This window comes from Quercus lobata, chromosome 4, assembly GCF_001633185.2.
Source record: "Quercus lobata isolate SW786 chromosome 4, ValleyOak3.0 Primary Assembly, whole genome shotgun sequence".
Classification (NCBI taxonomy): Eukaryota; Viridiplantae; Streptophyta; class Magnoliopsida; order Fagales; family Fagaceae; genus Quercus; species Quercus lobata.
In genome coordinates this window covers 12,292,419-12,314,174 of record NC_044907.1, presented here as the reverse complement: position 1 = coordinate 12,314,174, position 21,756 = coordinate 12,292,419, and the positions used below count along the sequence as shown (strand labels likewise).

Here is a 21,756-nt window from a genome sequence, read left to right as displayed (position 1 = left end):
GAAACATATGGCACCTCTCAAAGCTCCGGGTCCTGATGGCATGTCACCTTTGTTCTTCCAGCATTTTTGGGGGTTGGTAGATGCCGATGTCACAAATTCAGTTTTATCTTGGCTCAATTCAGGTACCATCCCACATCCGCTAAACCACACTTTTATCACCCTTATCCCAAAAATTAAAAACCCTGAAAATGTGAGTGATTACCGCCCCATCAGTTTATGTAATGTCTTGTATAAAATTTTCTCTAAAGTGTTGGCCAATAGATTAAAGAAAATTTTACCAAATATTATATCTGAACATCAATCAACCTTTACAAAAAATATGTTGATATCAGATAATATCCTTGTAGCTTATGAGTCACTTCACTATATGAATAATATGAGAACAGGGAAAACATGTTACATGGCTGTAAAGTTAGATAGGAGCAAAGCCTAGAACCGTGTGAAGTGGGTGTACTTGGAGAATGTCATGAGAAAAATGGGTTTCAGTGAGAGGTGGATTGGTTTGATTATGGTATGCATAAAAACAGTGACATACTCTATCCTAGTCAATGGTGAACCACAAGACATCATTCAACCGACCAGAGGGATTAGACAAGGGGATCCATTTTCCCCCTTTCTCTTCTTGTTGTGCACGGAAGGATTACATGGACTCATACAACATTCTGTAAGAATGGGGGAGTTAAAAGGGCTATCCATTAGCCAAAATGGCCCTCAACTAACACACTTATTGTTTGCAGACGATAGTCTTCTTTTTTGCAGGGCAACCATTGAGGAGTGCAGAAAATTTTTGGAGATTTTGGAGACTTATGAGGAGGGGTCAGGCCAAAAGGTGAACAAAAACAAAACTGCTATTTTCTTTAGTCAATCCACTCCGAAAGCCATGAAGGTTGAGATCAAGGAGGCTTTGGGTTTACAAGAGATTGTACATTATGACAAATACCTTGGGTTGCCATCTCTAGTGGGAAGGAAAAAGAAGGAGAGCTTCAATTTCATCAAGGAAAAAGTTTGGAGAAAACTACAAGGTTGGGAAGGAAAGCTTTTATCTCAAGCGGGGTGGGAGATCTTGATAAAAGCGGTCATTCAGGCAATTCCAACATATGCTATGGGGTGCTTTAAAATTCCGTTGGGACTTTGCCATGAGATTGAATCAATGGTAAGGAAATTTTGGTGGGGTCAAAGAGGAGATAAAAGAAAAATTCATTGGTTGAAATGGGAGGAATTGACTAAATCAAAGGTGGAGGTGGGTATGGGTTTTAGAGACCTAGCAATGTTCAATGATTACTTGTTGGCAAAACATGCTTGGAGGCTTTTGCAAAATTTAGACTCACTATTCTATAAATTTTTCAAAGCCCGGTTCTTCCCAAATTGCTTTATAATGGAGGCTAAGGAGTCATCCACTGGATCCTATGCTTGGAGGAGTATTTTACATGGGAGAGATGTGCTACTTAGAGGTTGTAGGTGGAGGGTGGGAAATGGGAGGTCTATGCACATTTGGCAGAGTACATGGCTGCCACGGAAACACCTAACCAAGGTAATTTCTCCCATTATTGATACCATGGCAGATGCAAGGGTGGAGGTGCTGATAGATGAAGCGACACACCGCTGGAACCATTCAGTCATTGAGGGTGTATTCATTCCTGAAGAGGCTGAACTGATCAAGTCCTTGTCATTGCTTCAACAAGGGGTGGAGGACAAACTCTTTTGGCCTTTCACTCAAACAGGGACATATACCAACAAGTTGGGTTATCGATTCTTGAAGTCAGAGGAGGAAGATTCACGTAGTGCAGACCGGTCTTTGGAAGATAGGGAGTTATGGCATGGTATTTGATCACTACAGGTACCAAAAAAAGTAAAAAAATTTATCTGGAGGGCTTGCCGAAACTCTCTACCCACCAAGGAAAATTTGGAGCGTCGAACCGTTATTGAGAATCCTCTCTGTGATCGCTGCTCTTGTGCTAATGAATCTGCCCTCCATGCCTTGTGGTCGTGTGGGGAATTGGATGTAGTTTGGGAGGACTCAACCTTATGGAGCTGCCGTAATTCACTCACCTTCATCACCTTCAAAGAGCTACTGTCATGGCTGATCAAAAACCAGCATCACGTGGAGCTCTTTTCGGTCACAGCGTGGTCCATCTGGACTCAACGGAACTAGGTCAAACTTAATAAACCCAGCTGCAGCCCGTATCTAATCACCCAACTAGCAAAGGAACATCTGCAGGAATTCCAAACTGTTAATGCGCACCAACCTTCAAATCGGACTACCACTCCCACGGCTCAAAAATGGAAACCACCTAAGCACAGTTTGGTGAAGGTTAACTATGACGGGGCCAGGTTCGCTGAGGAAAATAGAGCTGGGATTAGGGTGGTCATACGGAAGGTTTGGTTTTAGGCTCACTGTCTAAGCTGGTTCCCTAGGCTTACGGCCCTCTAGAAATTGAGGTGATGACTGTCGCAACTGCTCTTGTGTTCGCTTCTGACCTGGGTTTTCAACGTGCCATCCTTAAGACTGACTCGCTTGTGTTAGTAAAGGCTTTGCGGGAAGGTACGGAGTTCCATTCAGCTGTGGGCTTAGGTTGCGTTTGGATTGGGCGTTTTTTGCCCAATCCGCGTTTGCGTTTTTCTATTTTTTTTTTTTTTTTTTTTTTTTCACGCGATTTTCCCACAAGCGGCTACTGTTCATGCACTGTTCAATGAACAGTAGCCGCAAACTTTGACTTTTCAAATTTTTTTGGACCAATCACAGCACATCGTGTACTGTTCACGGACCCACAAATTTCACTTTTCAGCAACTTTTTCATTAAAAATGGGTCCCACGATACTATTCACACATTTAAAAATTATTTCGCTACAGTGTTTTTCAGTTTTCAGTTTCAGTTTTCAGTTTTCAGCGGTATCCAAACGCACCCTTAGTGTTGGATAAGATTAGACATAAGGTTAATTTTTTTAATGAATTACACTACTCTCATGTAAAGAGAGAGGGTAATATTGTTGCTCATAAGTTAGCTCGTCATGCTATTTGTGTTTTGGATGTTATAGTATGGATGGAGGATGTTCCACCACTTTCATTTCCATTTGTATTGGCTGACATAGCTGGTTTTTCTTAAACAAGATGTGTTACGTTCTTCCTCAAAAAAAAAAAGAAGTTCTACCTTTTTTCATTATTATTTTTTTATATTGCTACTCAAAAGATCACATTAATTTATTTTTACTGTTATCTTATTAATCTCTTGTTAATTAACTGAGCTTACACCATAAATTTCTTTCTTTTTCATGTATTTTAGCATACCCATTGTTTTAGTATTAAAAATAAAAGAAAAAAATACTAATAATTAAGGACTAATATAACTAACCAGATAAGGCATTAGGGAGAGATGAAGAGATACAAAAATATTGTGAATTATTAAATGAAGCGTATTATTTCATTATTACCAAAATAAAAGATTTGAGAATGACAAAACATTCATAAGTGAGAGAAAGAGAGGAGTTTAAGGGGCCACCAACATCATCATGTTAGCCTCCCACCATTATGAAGCCACCGAAACCCCTATAGTTTTTTCTTTTTTGGTGCTTCTTACGATAAACTCATTGCTAACAAAATTCTATAACAATTATGATATAATATATGTACAAATTTTTTTAAAATTATTTTATATAAAACATTACAATATTAATGGTAGATAAAAAATCTATGGATATAATATTTTTACAAAAATGTCACAAAAAATCTATGTGATTGTTTTTTTTCTTTTTGATAAAAATCTATATGACAAGTTGTTAATGTAATGGTATATAAAAAAAAATTAATATCAGTAGTAAGTCCAAATAATAACTAATAACAACTTTCTACATAAAATTTATTATAAAATTATTGTGAAAGTATTTAATCAACTGAATTTTTTTTTTCTCCCTAAAAAAACTGCACTTTCTTTTCTTTCTAAAAAAAAATAGCACTAATTTAAAAACTCTAAGTACGGCAATAAAATATCACAACTTTTCTTTAAGAGACTTTATTTTTAATTCTAGTTTAATATTTTATTAATTTATTTAATTTTCTTTTTACGTTCACATCTATTGTGAATTTTTTTTTAAATAATTTGTTGTGACCCAATATAATTGTAATTGTTTTTTAACATAAATCCCACCAAAACCTCCTCTCTCTCTCTCTCTTTTTTTTTTTTTTTTTTTTTCCACGCGTTTCTTTCCAGTCTTATCAAATATCTTCTCTACTCCTTATCTTTATTTTCCTCCACCAATTCTTCTGTGAAAAAGTCTATCCCTGCAAGGCCAAGAAAAAACTTTGCAGATTTCTTCAACTTTCACAGAATAAAGTAAACCTCTCTCAGTCTTCACTCCGAACCCAATTTTCTGATCAGGACTGTCCCTTTGGTTGCTTCATTTCATTTCTCAAATTTCCTTCTCTCCCCCGAGTGAATCATGTCAGTAATTGGAGAGGCTGCTCTATCAGCTTTCTTTGAGGTGCTGTTTGACAAGTTAAGCTCCTCTGATTTGTTGAAGATCTTTCAGCAAGAGCAAGTTCATGCTGACCTCAAGAAGTGGAAGACAACGTTGCCGAAAATCCGTGCAGTTCTGGATGATGCAGAGGATAAGCAGATGACAAGCAAGTTCGTGAAGAGCTGGCTGGATGACCTTGAAGACTTGGCTTATGATGTGGACGACATCCTGGACGAGTTTGCTACTGAAGCTTTGCGACGTAAGTTGAATGCAGAAGATCCCAGCACAAGTAAGGTACGAAAGTTCATCCCTGCTTGTTGTGTGGGTTTGAATCCAAGTTCTATCATGTTTGATGCCAATATGCGGTCCAAGATTAAAGAAATCAATTCAAGGTTGCAAGAAATTGTGACGCAGAAGAATGATCTGGAATTGAGGGAAAATACAGGCCTGGGAAGGACTGGAGCAACAAGACCAAGGGTGCCCACGACTTCTTTGGTGAATGAAGGTCATACTCATGGCAGAGAAGAAGATAAAAAGGCTATTGTCAAGTTGTTGTTGAGTGGTGAATCGAGTAATGCTCAACTTTCTGTGATTCCCATACTTGGTATGGGGGGATTGGGTAAAACAACTCTTGCCCAACTAGTTTACAATGATGATGAGGTGAGCAATTATTTTGATGTGAAAGCATGGGGTTGTGTTTCGGAAGATTTTGATATTGTAAAGGTGACAAGAGAAATTCTACAATCTGTCACTTTTGAATCCTGCAACGATAATAATTTAGATTTACTACAACGCAAATTGAAGGACAAATTATCAAACCAAAAGTTCTTGCTCGTTTTGGATGATGTATGGAATGAAAACTATAATGATTGGACTAGACTACGTTGTCCGTTTGAATTTGGGGCTCCAGGGAGTAAGATTATCATCACAACTCGGAATGATCGTGTTTCATCAATAATGGGCACTACTCAAGCTTACAAGTTGAACAAGTTGTCAGATGATGCTTGCTTGATTGTATTTATCCAAAACACATTGGGGACAACAGATTTTAGTGCAAATCCAGAACTTCAAGAATTTGGTCCAAAAATTTTGGAAAGGTGTCAAGGATTGCCTTTGGCAGCAAAAGCTCTTGGAGGCCTATTACGTACTATACATTGTGATGAGTGGAAAAATGTGCTCAATAACAAGATATGGGATATGTCAGAAGAAAATAGTGATGTTCTACCAACCCTTAGATTGAGCTATCTATATCTCCCTTCACATTTAAAGAGATGTTTTGCCTATTGTTCACTATTCCCAAAAGATTATGAATTTGAGGAACAAGAACTAGTCTTGTTATGGATGGCGGAAGGTTTGGTTCAAGAATCAGAAAAGAATAAGCCGATGGAAGATCTTGGTGTTGAGTATTTTCGTGATTTATATAAGCGATCACTTTTTCAACAATCAAGTAGGAATAAATCACTCTTTGTCATGCACGACTTAATCAATGATTTAGCTCAATGGGCAGCGGGACAGTTGTGCTATTGGTTGGAAGATAAATCAGGTGGCAAGATTTCTACAAAGGTACGTCATTTCTCCTACGCTCATTGTGAATATGATGGCATCACAAAATTTAAAGGCTTGACAAAAGATATGCATTTGCGGACCTTCCTACCGCTACCAACAAATGACAGGAGCTGGTTAACAAATTATGTTTTTAGTTGTCTATTGCCACAGTTTAGATGTTTAAGGGTATTATCTTTTTATGGATATCAAATTTTTGAGTTACCAAGTTCAATCGGTGATTTGAAACATCTAAGATACCTCAACCTTTCTAAAACTTTAATTAGAAGTTTGCCAGAATCAACAAGTTCTTTATACAATTTGCAAACATTGATATTGAAATATTGTGGCTGTCTCACAAAGTTACTGGAGAAAATTGGGAATCTAATCAATCTTCGGCATCTTGATTTTGAAGGGGCCTCTTTAATCAAAGAGATGCCAATGGGAATAAAAGAATTAAAAAATCTACAAACATTGTCTAATTTTGTTGTGGGGAAAGATACTGCATCAAAGATAGGGGACTTGATGAACTTGGAGTCTCTTAAGGGAACTCTTTGCATTTCACACTTGGAGAACGTGCTTGATGTCGAGGATGCAAGAAGGGCCAACTTACTTGGTAAGAAGAATTTAAATGTATTAGTGATGAAATGGGAGTCCGAGCTTGATCAAAGAGCCAGTCTAGATATTCTTGACATGCTACAACCTTCAACAACGGTGAAAAAAATTTCAATTGATGGCTATGTTGGTGCAAAATTCCCAACTTGGTTTGGACATCCATCATTTTCTAATATGGTGCTCCTAAGGATTGAGAGGTGCAAAAAATGTACATCTTTACCTGCAATTGGACAATTACCATTGTTGAGAGACCTTGTCCTTGTAGGATTGTCTGCAGTGCAAACCGTTGGTCTTGAGTTTTATGGGAAAGATTGCCCAAAACCTTTTCCATGCTTAGAGTCACTTTGCTTTAAGGATATGCAAGAATGGAAAGATTGGATTCCATGCAAAGTTGAATTTGAAGAATTCCCTCGGTTGCGTGAGCTTTCTATTTCTAAATGCCCTAAATTGCAAGGAAAATTGCCTCACCATGTTCCATTATTGGAAAAAATTTCTATTAATGGATGTGAGCAATTGTACGTTTCAATTCCAAACTTCCCAAAGCTTCATGCATTAGAAATTAAGGGATGTAAAGGGGTGGTGAGTAGAAGTACAGATGAGTTATGCTTTCCAAAGTCAACTATTCTTTCTATTCCATATGTGAAAAGCTTGACGGAGGAGTTCATGCATGGGTTAACTAAGGTAGAAAATCTAGAGATAGATAATTGGAAGGAGCTAACATCTTTGTGGCAGGATGAATTCAAATCCCTTATAACGCTGGATATAAGAGATTGCTCAAGCCTTGTCAACATCAGCTTGACATCTACTTTAAGGACACTAAATATTAATGGTTGTAGTGGTTTGAAATCCTTGTCAATCTCTAATTGTACATGTTTGGAAAAGGCACGCATTGAGAGATGTAATTCTTTGACGTTGATTTCAAGAGGTCAGTTGCCTCAAAATTTGAAAACGCTAGATATTTGTGAATGTGAGAATTTGCAATTTTTGGCAAACGAGGGAGAGGCTTCTTCTAATTCTTCTTCTCTTCTTGAGAACTTGTATATTTGGCACTGTCCATCTCTAAAATGCTTATCATCAAGTGGCGACCTACCTACCACGCTTAAACGCCTTCAGATTTGGTCATGCATAGAGCTCACATCCTTATCATCAAAAAACGAGTTACCTACAGCTCTTAAATACCTTTCTGTATGGGACTGTCCAAAGATGGAGTCAATAGCGAACAACTTACCCAACAATGCGTCTCTTGAATATCTTGAAATCAGAAGTTGTGCAAAGTTGAAATCCTTACCGGATGGAGGGTTACTCCCTACCAGCTTGAGAGAGCTTTCGATCCACTACTGTGAGAAACTGGAGGCCTGGCCCAACTGCACGCTGAACCTCAATTCTCTTCATATCATTGATTGTCCAAGCGTCATATACTTTCCAGAAGAGGGTTACCCCACCAGTCTAACATCACTCTCATTTCGCGGGGAGAATATCTGTAAGCAAGTAACTGTGTGGGGATTGCACAGACTAACATCTCTTACATCACTCTGTATTTATGGTGGAATTCCAGATTGGCAGTCGTTTCCAGATGAGCAAGATGGGAAGCTGACGATGACGCTTCCTTCCTCTCTTACCCAGCTAACGATTTGGAGCATTCCAAATATTGTAATTCTATCTTCTTTGGGCTTTCAAAATCTCTCTGCTCTTGAACAATTGTACATCGGAAATTGCCCTAAACTCGCATCCCTCCCAGAGAAGGGCCTACCTCCCTCGCTTCTGCTTCTTTATATTAACGAGTGTCGATTGCTGAAACAACACTGCAAGAAATGCGGGCAAGAGTGGTCCAAGATAGCCAACGTCCCTTGCATTCTGATTGATGATAGGTCTGTCTATGAGGTGGAGGAGGAGCAGCAATAAAAAAATTGTAAAAGAAAGAGCAATATTTACTCATAATAGTTACTCCTTCCTTCCAGGTACAACATTATTTGGTTTCATAATATTTCTCATTACATTGTTGACATCAAAAGCAGAATACAACAAAATCCTCTTTGTTTGTATATGAACAATACAATTTTAATAATTCAAACCCTAACCCAGGCTAATTCTTGCAGTGTTGCAGCAGAGACTAGCTTCTGAACCGCTAAACGTTATATTGGAATTTCAAAACATGGAGGTAAGTTAAATTTAATTATTTTCCTCTTTTAACAATTGAACTTCTGGTACTCTGAAATTTTAGAGTCAAATTGTTTGTAATTTATTTGAATTATGTGAACACTTTATGCTCGGGCAGGCAGCTATTCGATAAAATGCCTAAAAGAGATATTTTATAGTGTTTGAAATTTTATTACCTCATCAATATCTCATATACTTTGTAATTTGTTTAAATTATTGGCTTGGCTATCAGCTGTGATTTGATGATTGCAGGTTATCAGTAAATGTGCAGAGAATGGCAGGATGCCCTTTTAGTACTATGCTTGTGCAGAATGTCGTTTTAAACATTTGTCGTGCCTTGCATAGATTGATCAAAGCATTGTCACCTATGCTGCAAATGGCAGGTATTTCATAACTTTGAGTCCATTAATATTTTTGTTTCCTTAAAAGGTGTACCCACCTAATATTAGTATGATATAAATGATCTAGACTATTTCATAACTTATGTTGATCTTGACCACTTCATTAGAGAAGGAGGAGCAGCAATAAACAAAGAGGACAAAAGTTTAGATATTTAATTGATTTCATAACATTGTTCATTACGTATTTACATGTCCAAAGCTGAATACAAGAAAATACTCTGTGTTTGTATTTAAAATACAATACGATTTCAATAATTCAAAACCTAACCCAAGCTAATTCTTGCATTGTTGCAACAGAGACTAGCTTTGGAATTGACAAACCTTCTATTGGAATTTCAAAACGTGGAGGTATGTTAAATTTTGGTTACCATATGTTCAATTTTTTTACCTCATCAATATCTCTTATAGTTAAATTATGCAAACCATATATGCTCAGACACGCAGCTGTATGATAAAATGCCTAAAAGAGGTATTGTATCGTGTTTGAAATTTCACCTCATTAATACCTCTTATACATAATAATTCATTTGAGTTATTGGGTTGGCTATCAGCTGTGATTTGATGATTGCAGGCTACATATTGTGTTCTGCGACATGATGATCAGCAGATGTGCACAAAATGTCATTTCAAAACAAATATTGTGCCTTGCATAGATTGATCAAAGCATTGTCACCTGCGCTGCAGATGGCAGGTATTTCATAAATATCAAAATTTCATTTAAATGTAAAAAATTTATTATTAAATAAATGAAAAGCAATATTTATTTCTTTTTAACTTCTTATATTGCATGCATTATTGATTCATATTCTCTGCAATTCATTTTTTTAACTGTTTAGAAATATGTCCTAAAGTGCTCCCCTGGGAGGTCATTTTACGGTACTAGTTGGCTCCTATTTGGATGGAGAGATGCTCTTTGGATACTGATCTTTCTTATTCTATTATTGTTGTAATAGCAGCCACTCTTTGGGCTATTTGGAAATGCAGTATTATAGAGCCAAGCTCTTAATTACTGCTACTCAAGCGAAGACTATTGATGCTACTCAAGCTTTTAATTACTGCAAGCACAAGATCATGATCTGTCAAGAAGCAATGGCTGGGACTCATTCCCTAAATGTTGCTTTAAACCTCCTATCTATAATTGCAAATGATTTGTTGAATCTAAGATCAAATTGGGAACCAAATTTCAGATCTTAGTAGAAGTTAGTACAAAAAGGGAGAGTTGCTCGCCAGGTGCAAGCTTTGTTTGCAAATATCAAATGAGGAACCAAATTGTGGTACACTGTTATAGTTGGTTGGCTAAAAAGAAATCCATAGTACTTTCTCAGATAATTCATGAAAGCTCAACCCATGCACTTATTAAAGGTGTGGTAGCTACAGTTGTACCTACTAGTAGCTCTGAGGTTTGCAGCCTTTGTTGTGCAATGAAAAACACCAGGTTCGGAGATTAAGCAGTTAAGGAAGACATTGCTGAGCAGCGTTCATGATTTTCTAAACTTTGGGTTGATCAAATCCCAGGCAAATCCTCACTAATGCTTGTTAGCTGGCCAATTCTACAGCTTCCTCTTTTATGCAGCCTGGTCCTCTTCTTGACCATAATTTAAGGCTTTCTCTCTGACTTAGCATCCATGTTGAAGAGAAAATGAATTTCTTGATGTGGTGAATCTTGTTTGATTTGCTGAATACCACTAATAGATGATATTGCAGATTGGTAAGAAATTCTTTAATTTTATTCACATTCTACAAAGATGTACTAATGTACTATTTCCAAAGTAATAATTTCTTGGCAATTTGAGAAACTAGACAATTGCTTCTGCAAAATGGTTTTGAGGCTCTAACTTATTCTTCTTAGCATCCGGTTTTCAATTCTTATACATGGAGTAAAAGTTTACAAGTCAATTGTTATTTAGTTCACTGGCTAATCTGCTCCATTACTAATCAATAGTATTCTGTATTGGTATTGGTCTTTTAACTTCTTTTTCTGAACTGATGCATGTATGTAGTACCAGAAACTACCCTACCAGCAAAGTTGCAGAATCAATCAGAACCTTCTTAGACCAATGTAATTTATTGGTTCTCCAATGACTAAGAAGAAGAGCTGGTTCAACAGTGAAGAGGTTCTTTATAAGAGAGACAAACTCAAAAACAAGAAATGGTAAAGTAATTTGCTTATTTGTGCAGTTTTGGTCTTTGATTCCGTTCCTCACTGCTAGAACAATTATCAGGATAGGAGAAGGAAATGGATTTTTGGAGGGCTCAAGATCAAAAGATTAGCCTCGCTCACTGCACCATCATCATTAAATGAAAGAAATCTAGGTGAGGCTGAGGAAGAGCAGATCAAGCATGCTCTTGCTGTGGCCCATGCCACCATTGCTGCTGCTGAAGCAGCTGTTACAACTACTCTAGTTGCTGCTGAGATTGTCTGGTTCACCAGCACCCCTCAATATAACCATCAATGTGTAAATGAAGTGGAAGGTTCAGTCATTAGAGTTCAAGGTGAGGCCCCTCAATCCAACTATCAATGTGTGAGAGAATCCATGAATTTGCTGCCATTAGAATTCAGTCTGCCTTTTGGGGTTACCTTTTGTGTTTAAAGTAGGTCTCTCTATCTCATATCTCCTTCCTCAAATTTTATTTATTATCCGCTAATTGATACGTGATGGAAACTATGTATATGATATTGTTCTGCCTGTTAGAAGAAAACATATATCAGAATTTGGTACTGACAGCAAATTTATGTCAACTTTTAACTCTAATAATAGCAGGAAAAAAAACACACACACACACACACACAAATTAGACCTATTTTTTTAAAGTTCTCACAGATTGTATGATTTTGATGAAAATATGTGGGAGAGTTTTGCAGGCAATGAAAGCTTTGCGGGGAAAAGGAATTATGAGGCAGAGTTGTAAGATGCCAAACCATAACTACCCTAAAGCTCTTGCAGTCCATTGTAATTATTCAGTCACAAGGCTGCACAAGAATATTTGGAATGGTGGAAGGCACTTGGAATTATGTTGGAAGTGAACAATCGCAGAATTGGAAAGACAAGATGACAAGGGTATGTAATGCAGCAAGAACTGGCTTATTCTATTGTGAACAACACAAGTCCCATAAAAAAAAAATCTGTTTCTCATTTCACCTGTGCTGCAGATGGCAGGTATTTCATAAATATCATAATTTCATTTAAATGTTAAAATTTTTATTATTAAATAAATGAATAGCAATAGTTATTTCATTTTAACTTCTTATATTGCATGCATTATTGATTCATATTCTCTGCAATATATATTTTTTTAACTGGATAGAAATCTATCCTAAAGTGCTCCCCCTGGAGATCATTTTATGGTACTAATTGGCTCCTATTTGGGTGGAGAGATGCTCACTGATTTTTCTTATTCTATTATTGTTGTAATTGCAGCCACTCTTTGGGCTATTTGGAATGCAGTTTTATAGAGCCATGCTCGAAGGAAAGGCTGCCGATGTTTCTCAAGCTCTTAATTACGGCAGGCATGTGGTCATGATCTGTCACAAAGCAATGACTGGGAATCATTCCCTAAATGTAGCTTTAAACCCCCTGTCTACAATTGGAAACGATTTGTTGAATTTAAAATCAAACAGGGAACCAAATTTTGGATCTTAGTAGAAGTTATTACAAAAGGAAGAGTTGCTTGCTAGGTGCAAGTTTTGTTTGCAAAGATCAAATGAGGAACCAAATTGTGATACACTGTTAAAGTTGGTTGGCCAAAAGTAAATCCGTTGTACTTTCTCAGACAATTCGTGAAAGTTCAATCCATGCACTTATTAAAGGTGTGGTAGCTGCAGTTGTACCTACTAGTCGCTCTGAGGATTGCAGCCATTATTGTGCAATGCAAAACACCTAGTTCGAAGGATTTGAGCAGTTAGGAAGACATTGCTGAGTGGCATTAGTGATTTTATAAACGTTGGGTTGATCAAATCCCAGGAAAATCCTCACTAATGCTTGTTAGCATGCCAATTCTACAGCTTCCTCTTTTATGCAGATTAGTCCTCTTCTTGACCAGAATTTAAGGCTTTCAATCTGACTTAACATCCATGTCGAAGAGAAAATAAATTTCTTGATGTGGTGAATCTTGTTTGATTTGCTGAATACTATTAATAGATGATATTGCAGATTGGTAAGAAATTATTAAATATCATTCACATTCTTCAAAGATGTACTAATGTACAATTTCCAAAGCATTAATTTTTTGGCAATTTGAGAAACTAGAAAATTGCTTTTGCAAAGTGGCTTAGAGGTTCTACCTTATTCTTCTTAGAATCCAGTTTTCAAATCTTACAAGGAGTAAAAGTTTACGAGTCAATTGTCATCAAGTTCACTGACTAATCTGCTCCATTACTAATCAATAGTATTCTTTTTGATAAGTACTAATCAATAGTATTCTGTATTGGTATTGGTTTTTAACTTCTTTTTCTGAACTGATGCATGTATGTACTACCAGAAACCACCCTACCAGCGAAGTTGCAGAATCAATCAGAACCTTCTTAGGCCGATGTAATTTATTGGTTCTCCAATGGCTAAGAAGAAGAGCTGGTTCAACATAGTGCAGAGGTTCATTATAAGAGAGACAAACTCTAAACAAGAAATGGTAAAGTAATTTGCTTACTTGTTCAGTTTTGGTCTTTGATTCTGTTCCTCACTGCTAGAACAATTATCAGGATTTTTGGAGGGCTTAAGATCAAAAGATTAGCCTCACTCACTTCACCGTCATCATTAAATGAAAGAACTCTTGGTGAGGCTGGGGAAGAGCAGATCAAGCATGCTCTTGCTGTGGCCCATGCCACCACTGCTGCTGTTGAAGCAGCTGTTACGACTGCTCTAATTGCTGTTGCGGTTGTCCAGTTCACCCCTCAATATAACCATCAATGTGTAAATGAAGTGGAAGAGTTTTCAGTCGTTAGAGTTCAAGGTGAAGTCCCTCAGTCAACCATCACTGTGTGAGAGAAATCCATGAATTTGCTGCCCCTAGAATCCAGTCTGCCTTTCAGGGTTACCTTGTGAGTTTAAAGAAGGTCTCTCTACCTCATATCTCCTTTCTCAAATTTTATTTTTTCTCTGGTAATTGACGTGTTGGAAACTATGTATATGATATAGTTCTGCCGGATAGAAGAAAACATATATCAGGAATTTCGTATTGACAGAAAATTTATGTCTACTTTTAACTCTAATAATAGCGGCCGCGGGGGGGGGACACAAATTAGACTTGTTTTTTAAGTTCTCACAGATTGTATAATTATGAAAATATTTGTGAGAGTTTTGCAGGCAAGGAAAACTTTGTGGACTTAGAAGGGAATTGTGAGGCAGAGCTGTATGATGCCAAACTATAACTACCCTAAAGTTCTTCCAGTCCACTGTAATTGTTCAGTCACAAGGCTGCACAAGAATATTTGGAATGGTGGAAGGCACTTAGAATTATGATGGAAGTGAACAATCGCAGAATTGGAAAGACAAGATAACAAGGGTATGTGATGCTGCAAGAACTGGCTTATTCTATTGTGAACAACACAACTCCCATAAAAACCTGTTTCTCATTTATCTCTTTCAGGAACATTAGTCTTCTGCCTGTCTAATTAACCATTTTACATTATAGTATTTTAACTTACTTTGTCTCTAAGTTATGGATGGCAAAATGTTATGATTTTCAGATAGACACAAGGAATCAAAGAAGGTGGGATGACGGTGTTTTGTCAAAGGAGGAGTCAGTTGCATTGTTTGTGAGTAGGAAAGAGACCATGCTTAAGAGAGAACGGATAAAGGAGTAGTGGTTTATCCATCTGGTAAGGTCCTTTTGCTTTATGATCTTATGATTATATATTTCTCAAATTTTGGTTCAACTACTGATGTTTTCAACTGAAAATATTTTCAGTAGTCAGCAGATATGGATCAAAACTTAGTAAGTGGAAGATGAAGGCATTGGTTGGATCAATGGGTAGATACACAAATTACCCTAAGTAGAGAACTTGAAGATTTGGACTCGGCTTTGACTTCAAATCGAAGACAAAGAGAGGACTATGAAAGAAGGCAACTTAAGCTAAGAAATGTTGAGCGACAGAGTAAGTTGGAAGGATTGAATTCTCCAACATTTGTTCCCAGAGTATCAATTCATTATAGGAGACCATGCTCATTGGGAGATCATAATTCTTTGTCAAGCTCTCCTGTTGTTCCAACTTACATGAATGCAACTGAATTTGCAAAGGAAAAGGCAAGATCAATGAGCTCGTGAAAAATAAGGCCCATGAATTTTGATACATGCTCTGAAAGCTCTTCACCATATAAGAATAAACTCATATCCTTTATTACTACTGAAGTGCCAAGTGGTGGTAGGATTGGCAAGACTAGTGGTTTCTAGCAGATCTCCAAGCTCAAAAGGCCTTCCAAGTCCTATAAAATCTAGTAGGAAGGTAAAGGATCTCAGTTTTAACTCAAAGTGCTCATTTCAGACTTTGGATAGACATGGCTTTAGATAATTTTAGAAGTTTGGTGCAAGAAGAGAACTTGGTTAGTGTGTCAGGTAGGAGTGGAGAACATAGTCTGTAATTTAATCTAGTTTGAATGGTTAAACAATGGTGTGCTATTTAATCTCATCATCAAATGAGTAGCTCACTGTAATGCTGCATTGTAATTTAATCTAGTTGGAACTCTACTCTCCCTCCCTCTAAATTGGCCATTAAAGTGTATCGAGGTTTGAGTTGCATGAGACTTTTTTTTCTGTGTTCAATACCAATGGATAAGTGTGTTTAACTTTAACCCCCAAAGTGCAAAAGAAATAAATAAATCTATTTTACATCACCAAAAATTACATTATATATTTTAACTACCCACTTTTTAGCCAATCATTTTTTTATAGGTAACTTTTTAAACACATCCGACATCTCTTTTTTTTTTTCTTTTTTTTTTTTTCCTTTGCAATACCGCTAATTAAAATAATATTTTTTTTCCTACCCAATTCCAAAATCCAGCAGCAAGTCAGCAACTTTTATCTATAAAATTAAAAATAATAAAAATAAAAACACCAAACCCAATAGCAACCACCCTCACAAAAACCCAACCACCGCTCAAATACCTAGAAATTTTCACACAAAACCCAACAACCACAGCCACTGCACCACAAAGCCCAACAACCACCCAAAAAAACACTCAACAACCCATGCAAAGGGCCAGTGCCACCACTCTCGACCCAACAACCTTCCACAAAACCCATCAATCACAGCCAAATCAATTTGCAAACTCACACCCAACTTTCCAATTGATTTGCAAACTCACACCCACCACAACGCCACCTCCAAAATCTCCCCAGTCACATTGTTGGAACCCCGTAGCCTTGCATGATGCAAAGTCCTATTTCCTCCATTGCTAGCCGAAAAGATTTTTGTGGATGAGAGAGAGAGAGGAATAAAATAAGGGGGGAAATGATTTGCATATTGTACAGTGGTCATTTATTTTTAGATGTTACTATATCATTTTGTAAAAACTTAGCACATTGATGAAGTACCTGATGTGTTGAGGGTGATTTTGTGTGATTCTATGTATTTGGTACTTTATTTTACACAAACAAAATCTAAGACAGCCGCTTTTGTCCACTGCATTGAAGAAGGAAGAAATACTCTCATCCGGAAAGAGGTAGCATTAGGCAAGGTACTCGAATTACTGGCAAAGGAGCATCCATATCCATGTGCATATGAAGCACATTTTCAAGCGTAGGATAGTGCATTGCAATATCAAATGTTATCATTTGTGCTGGATATGGGGCCTAGGCCTGCTGATGCAAATCACGTTATGAAGAAACAAAGAGTTTTTATTGTTTTCCTTTTTCTATTTGAATTAGGATTTATTTACTCTAGTACTTTGAATTAAAATCATTTTCTTAGTTGAATTGGGATTTTAATTGTTTTTCTTTTCCTAGTTAAATTGTTTTTCCTTTCTCAAGTAGAAGTAGGTTTATAATTTCTTTTCCTAAAAGGAGTAGGAGAAATTCTATTTCTATAAATACTCTTTATAGAAAGATTATTTATGTTATGTGTGTTTTTGAATAAAAGTTCGCTAGAGAGGTTTTCTCTATTACTTTGCCTATTAGCCTAGTGTTCTTGTAGAACTTAGGTTTAGTGGAAGAGTTGTAATATTTGTGTGTTATAGATTCTGCTTCTACACGTCTACGCTGCATCACCTGCCCAATCAGGGAGCCATTATGAGCCCAACCAAGCTTAAGGGAGCTTACTCTTCCAAGCTATTGTAATGGATTAGGAAAACCATACCATTAAACATGGCAGGTTCCTTTCAAGAAGAATTTACTACTACAGCAACTTGATTAACTGAGATACACATCCTAATAGTTTCTGAAGTACTTGCATTTTCACTCACACAAAGATCACACCACATTCGGCCACTGCCCCAAGATACTTGACATTAAATCTAGTACATAAAACCAGATCATTAACTTGAGATTAATGCACAAAACATAATAGACAAAATAATATCAAAAAGAGAGAATCAAATTAAGGGTTAAGTTAGTCTAACCTCTCAAATAAAAGTTAAACTTCCTATAAGATCTACCCACTCTGATCTGGAATCTAATTTCAACATCAAGATGTCAATAAATTGAGATGTGGCAGCTCATGTACACAACAGAAAACAATCATAGTAGTCCTCACAGAAGCTTTTGTAAATAACAAGGGAAAACTCAGTAGTATCTACGAAAACAAACTCAATACTTTAAAATAGCTCCAGCATTTCAAATCTGCCGTCTTCAGCAATGCCTAAGCATAATAAAAGCAATGTAAAAGCCTACATATGTGTCTATACTATGCTCATAATCCCGACATATCAAGATTCTTCATCTCAAACTGAGAAAATAAAAAGCAGTTTAATAGCAGTACACATATGTCCATCCAATTCTCATCATCTTTTCTTAAAACCATATTTCTTACGTTCATAGAATAGATCTGTTTTGGCACTCCCTAAATTGACAATTTTTGGACATCCATCCCTATCTTTCTCCTGCTGTGTACACTCTTTGCAATAGTAGGCATCAGAAATACCCACTCCTCCACAAATAACACAGCGACCTTGAAAGGATCCATAGTTGCATTCATCACAAACTCGAACAAGTGTGCAAGGGCGCACGTAGGAATCACATATTACACACTTTCCATCACATTTTTCACAAAGTCGTCCAATAGCAATTCCTGGCTGCTTCCGGCACATAATCAAATCTGGATGATGCTTGGCCATGCTTTCCGCTACACGATCTTAGTTCCTGAACAAGAATAGGAAAAGAGAATGTTAAAATCCATGCATGGCATATATAATCAGGATATTTCATCACAAAAACAGAAAATCTCAAGTACAAACATGAAAGAAAACATATAAATATTAAATTAGGGGATACTTGTAGCTAGAAATTATGATGTCACTAGTAGATCTCGAACCTAAACGATGATCAGTTGCAATGTCCACCCTGATCTATAATGTTTTGTAATAAACACACTAATTTGAGATCAATTTGCAATGAGCATTGTGCACCCACATTTTAAACTAGCGGGATAGGGCAGGATGGATGATGGATCTACAAATTAATGTGCACAAATCGGTTAATTGTGCACCCACCACCTAAACTGCCCATTAATTTGATAATTTTGTGTTGGATGTTAACAAGGACACTACAAATTAATCTAGGCAAATGATATTAATTGCACAAATTTATTTGATAGATTCCATCAAGTGAATTATCACTTTGATACATTTATTCAAAAGTAAAGAGATTTTTCTTCTAATTTCCACTTCCCCTCTCTATGACCGTACAAATACAATTAGACATGAAGTTGGACTAAGCCTATTAAAATTTAAATGTGAAGATTAAAATTGAGATACATGTCAATGCTCTTTAACTTTCTGTGTTCTTTTTTTATTTATTTAATCAGTTTGTCATAGAATCAAATACAATTAAGCAAGTTGCATGTTCCTTAAATTCCAAAAGAAACGGAAAAGAGAAAATGAATATGGCAGATTTACAATTGGTGTCAAGATTCTTCTCAAAAATAAAAAATTAAATTTAAAAAAAAAAGGTGTCAAGATAAACTATATACATTTCCTGATAAATAACTGTGCATGGGCAACAAGAGAAAGAAACCAATGCAGTGCCTAATAAACACAATTTCAAACATTAGTCCAGGACGGAAAAATCCTACAATTATATAAAAATTTGCAGAAAAATGAAATTAAACAATGACATTTACAAGCATGCTTATGTTCATGTTCATGCATGACTCAGGTTTTCAAACAAATTCAAGAATGGCACAAAAAATCCACTTCAGGGTATGCATAAAAATCCACTTCAGGGTATGCATCAATCATTCCGCTTCCATAACTACGCAAGCTACCAAATCAAGTTATCTAGACAAATCAGATCAGAAACTAGTCAGGAATGCAATATGTTACCATTTTTCATTTTCATTTTTTCTAAGTAAACATTAGGTGGAATATGTTTCTGTATACACATTACACATAATTACCAACTGGTCAAAGTTTTCCCAGTCCTAACCAAAATTAAGGGTTACATATCATCACACTACAGAAATAACTGCCTAAAACAATCACCATGGTCCAAGAGCCAAGTCCTACAGTTATGAAACCAATATGCGATATGGAGGATTAGGCTATTCTTCATGTTTATCCTAAGTCCATATGACAAATAATGGGTACCAAACTCAATATATCAACCGCTTGAATTTTGGGCCACTAATGCAAACCAGGATGTTATCAGGTCCTCAGGTTCCAAGCAATGTATAAAATCAAAAGACCCGCTCCAAAACTAATTAAACAAGAGTAAAAATTCCATTTAATTAAATTTGCTTCCCAATATTTAACCCAAACAATCATACCCCCCACCCTTGTCAGTGGGGTGGTATCTCCCCATGCATGAAGTGCTTGGGGGTTAGGGGGGGAGAGGTTCAAGCTGCAAGGTCAGCAGCACATATTAATGTATATATTTCTAACAGCCCAAAAATTTAACCCAAACAGTCATGTTTCTTAGTCATCAACAATTATTGTCATAAATAAAACAGAAACACACAACTAAAGGACATATGAAAAGCAAGATGAAGCCTAGTGACACATAGGCCATCATCAAATAAAATCTGACAGTTGATAGAACTCCATAATTTATTTATTTATTTTTATTTATTTTTTTTGTATCAGATTAAAAGAGCCCTAAAAACCTACCTTGTTCTACAACAAGTATTTGCACCACTAGATCCCTGACACAAACCCTTCATTTCGAATAAATTTAAAAAATAATAAAATATGAGAGTGACCAACTCAACAGGGTAAGGCCTCCTAATAATCACTTCGAGGATGATTAGCATCCAAAGAAGAACTTGAGAATTTTATACAACAATAACGAAACCTATACCAAATCTACCTCTTTATATAGGGCTCAAAACCAAATTCATAAGGAAACCATAACACAAAAAAGGAAATAAGGCTAGGTCAAATGAAACTCCTATAACATTTTCTCACTGCTAAACCAAATCAAATAGGAAAAAGTACAAGTATTTTTCATTAGTAATTTACACAAACACAAGGTGGGTCTTGAACCCACAACCTCACCCTCCACCTTGCTCTTGCAAACCAAGAAGTGCCATTTGAGCTAAAGCTCATTAGCCCAAAAATCACGCCAAAAGCTAAAATCAATGCAGCCAAAAACCTCATATTGTAGCTCCAGAATAACCCACCCACAACCATGTTTTTATCTTTACACTTTCTTTGGGGAATTTCATCAAACACTTAAGCGGCACTTTCCCTATGCTATTACTTTTAGACAAATTTGATAACTTTCATAACCCATCTAGAACCCAGACAAAACCCCACAAAAAGAATCAAACTTTAAAGAGAACATCGAAAATAAAAAGTGTACTAATGGTGAAAGCATCTAAATATTGAACAAAAATGGATGTGTGGGTGAGTCACTAATCACTATCACAGAAGCAAATGCAAAACCCCAAATCCGAGAAGAAAGAGATGAGGTACTGCAGTACATACCAGGAGGATTGATCGATCTCTTTTAAGGTTTTATGATTTTCTCAGCCTCTGGACTCTGGTCTGCTGTTAGTTGTTACTTGTTAAACGGAGCAACGACTGTCCTGCTTATATTTTTTTTAGGGAACTTTTTTTTTATTTGGATAAAATAATTTTTTTATAAATAATATTATTAGCAAAAAAAAAAATTATTACAAATATATAACACGAATATAATTTGTTGTGTCACTCAATACAATTATGTGATTGAAATTAATTATAAAAAAATTTAAATTATTGTACATTGAAGAACTATATCTAGATTTTACTATGCTATCATGGACATTGGTTCAATTTCATAAGTAATTTTAATGCATATTTATTAGGGACTTAACTAGATATGAGTTTCTACATTTGTTTTATGAGGTAAAAATATTACTGATTTTCTCAGTCTCTTATTTTTGTCCAAAGAATTAGGGTTTGAATCTCATTTACACTAAAAATGATTCCATTAATGTCTTTTTCTAATAGTAAATAGT

At 36.3% G+C, this 21,756-nt stretch overlaps 3 protein-coding genes across 11 annotated transcripts in view; 2 read left to right on the top strand and 1 right to left on the bottom strand.

Moving 5' to 3' along the window:
* The window catches only part of LOC115984179 (putative disease resistance RPP13-like protein 1), a 35,151-nt gene extending 19,252 nt beyond the window's left edge, over window positions 1–15,899 (top strand). For 5 of the 8 annotated variants that reach the window (XM_031107119.1, XM_031107114.1, XM_031107117.1 and 2 more), the window contains 7 exons: window positions 11,390–11,660; window positions 12,031–12,325; window positions 12,587–13,793; window positions 13,864–14,217; window positions 14,468–14,666; window positions 14,851–14,982; window positions 15,072–15,899. The gene's annotated coding sequence lies outside the window, so the exon portion shown is untranslated. The remainder of the gene's footprint in view (window positions 1–11,389; window positions 11,661–12,030; window positions 12,326–12,586; window positions 13,794–13,863; window positions 14,218–14,467; window positions 14,667–14,850; window positions 14,983–15,071) is intronic. The other 3 variants (XM_031107121.1, XM_031107122.1, XM_031107120.1) reach the window with 1 other exon arrangement.
* LOC115984178 (putative disease resistance RPP13-like protein 1) lies at window positions 4,237–10,114 on the top strand. The gene is made up of 6 exons (XM_031107113.1): window positions 4,237–8,567; window positions 8,706–8,767; window positions 9,019–9,149; window positions 9,465–9,515; window positions 9,739–9,858; window positions 10,004–10,114. Exon 1 carries the CDS (start codon window positions 4,435–4,437, stop codon window positions 8,509–8,511), a length of 4,077 nt encoding a protein of 1,358 aa, XP_030962973.1. The 5' UTR covers window positions 4,237–4,434; the 3' UTR covers window positions 8,512–8,567; window positions 8,706–8,767; window positions 9,019–9,149; window positions 9,465–9,515; window positions 9,739–9,858; window positions 10,004–10,114.
* Window positions 15,900–17,891: 1,992 nt separating the features above from the next.
* LOC115983842 (PHD finger-like domain-containing protein 5B) lies at window positions 17,892–21,353 on the bottom strand. Of its 2 annotated transcripts, XM_031106672.1 has the most exons (3): window positions 21,242–21,353; window positions 19,288–19,342; window positions 17,892–18,458 (listed from the first exon to the last, which is right to left on the bottom strand). In XM_031106672.1, the coding sequence occupies exon 3, from the start codon at window positions 18,431–18,433 to the stop codon at window positions 18,101–18,103; it is 333 nt and encodes a 110-aa protein (XP_030962532.1). In that variant the 5' UTR covers window positions 18,434–18,458; window positions 19,288–19,342; window positions 21,242–21,353; the 3' UTR covers window positions 17,892–18,100. The 2 variants fall into 2 exon arrangements, with proteins under 2 accessions (XP_030962532.1, XP_030962531.1); XM_031106671.1 differs by lacking the exon at window positions 19,288–19,342 and having other exon boundaries at window positions 21,242–21,351.
* Window positions 21,354–21,756: the final 403 nt, after the last annotated feature.

Bases quoted from the DNA above. Each gene is read 5' to 3' on its own strand.
- LOC115984178 (XM_031107113.1), top strand. From the start codon at position 4,435: ATGTCAGTAATTGGAGAGGCTGCTCTATCAGCTTTCTTTGAGGTGCTG.
- LOC115983842 (XM_031106672.1), bottom strand. From the start codon at position 18,433: ATGGCCAAGCATCATCCAGATTTGATTATGTGCCGGAAGCAGCCAGGA.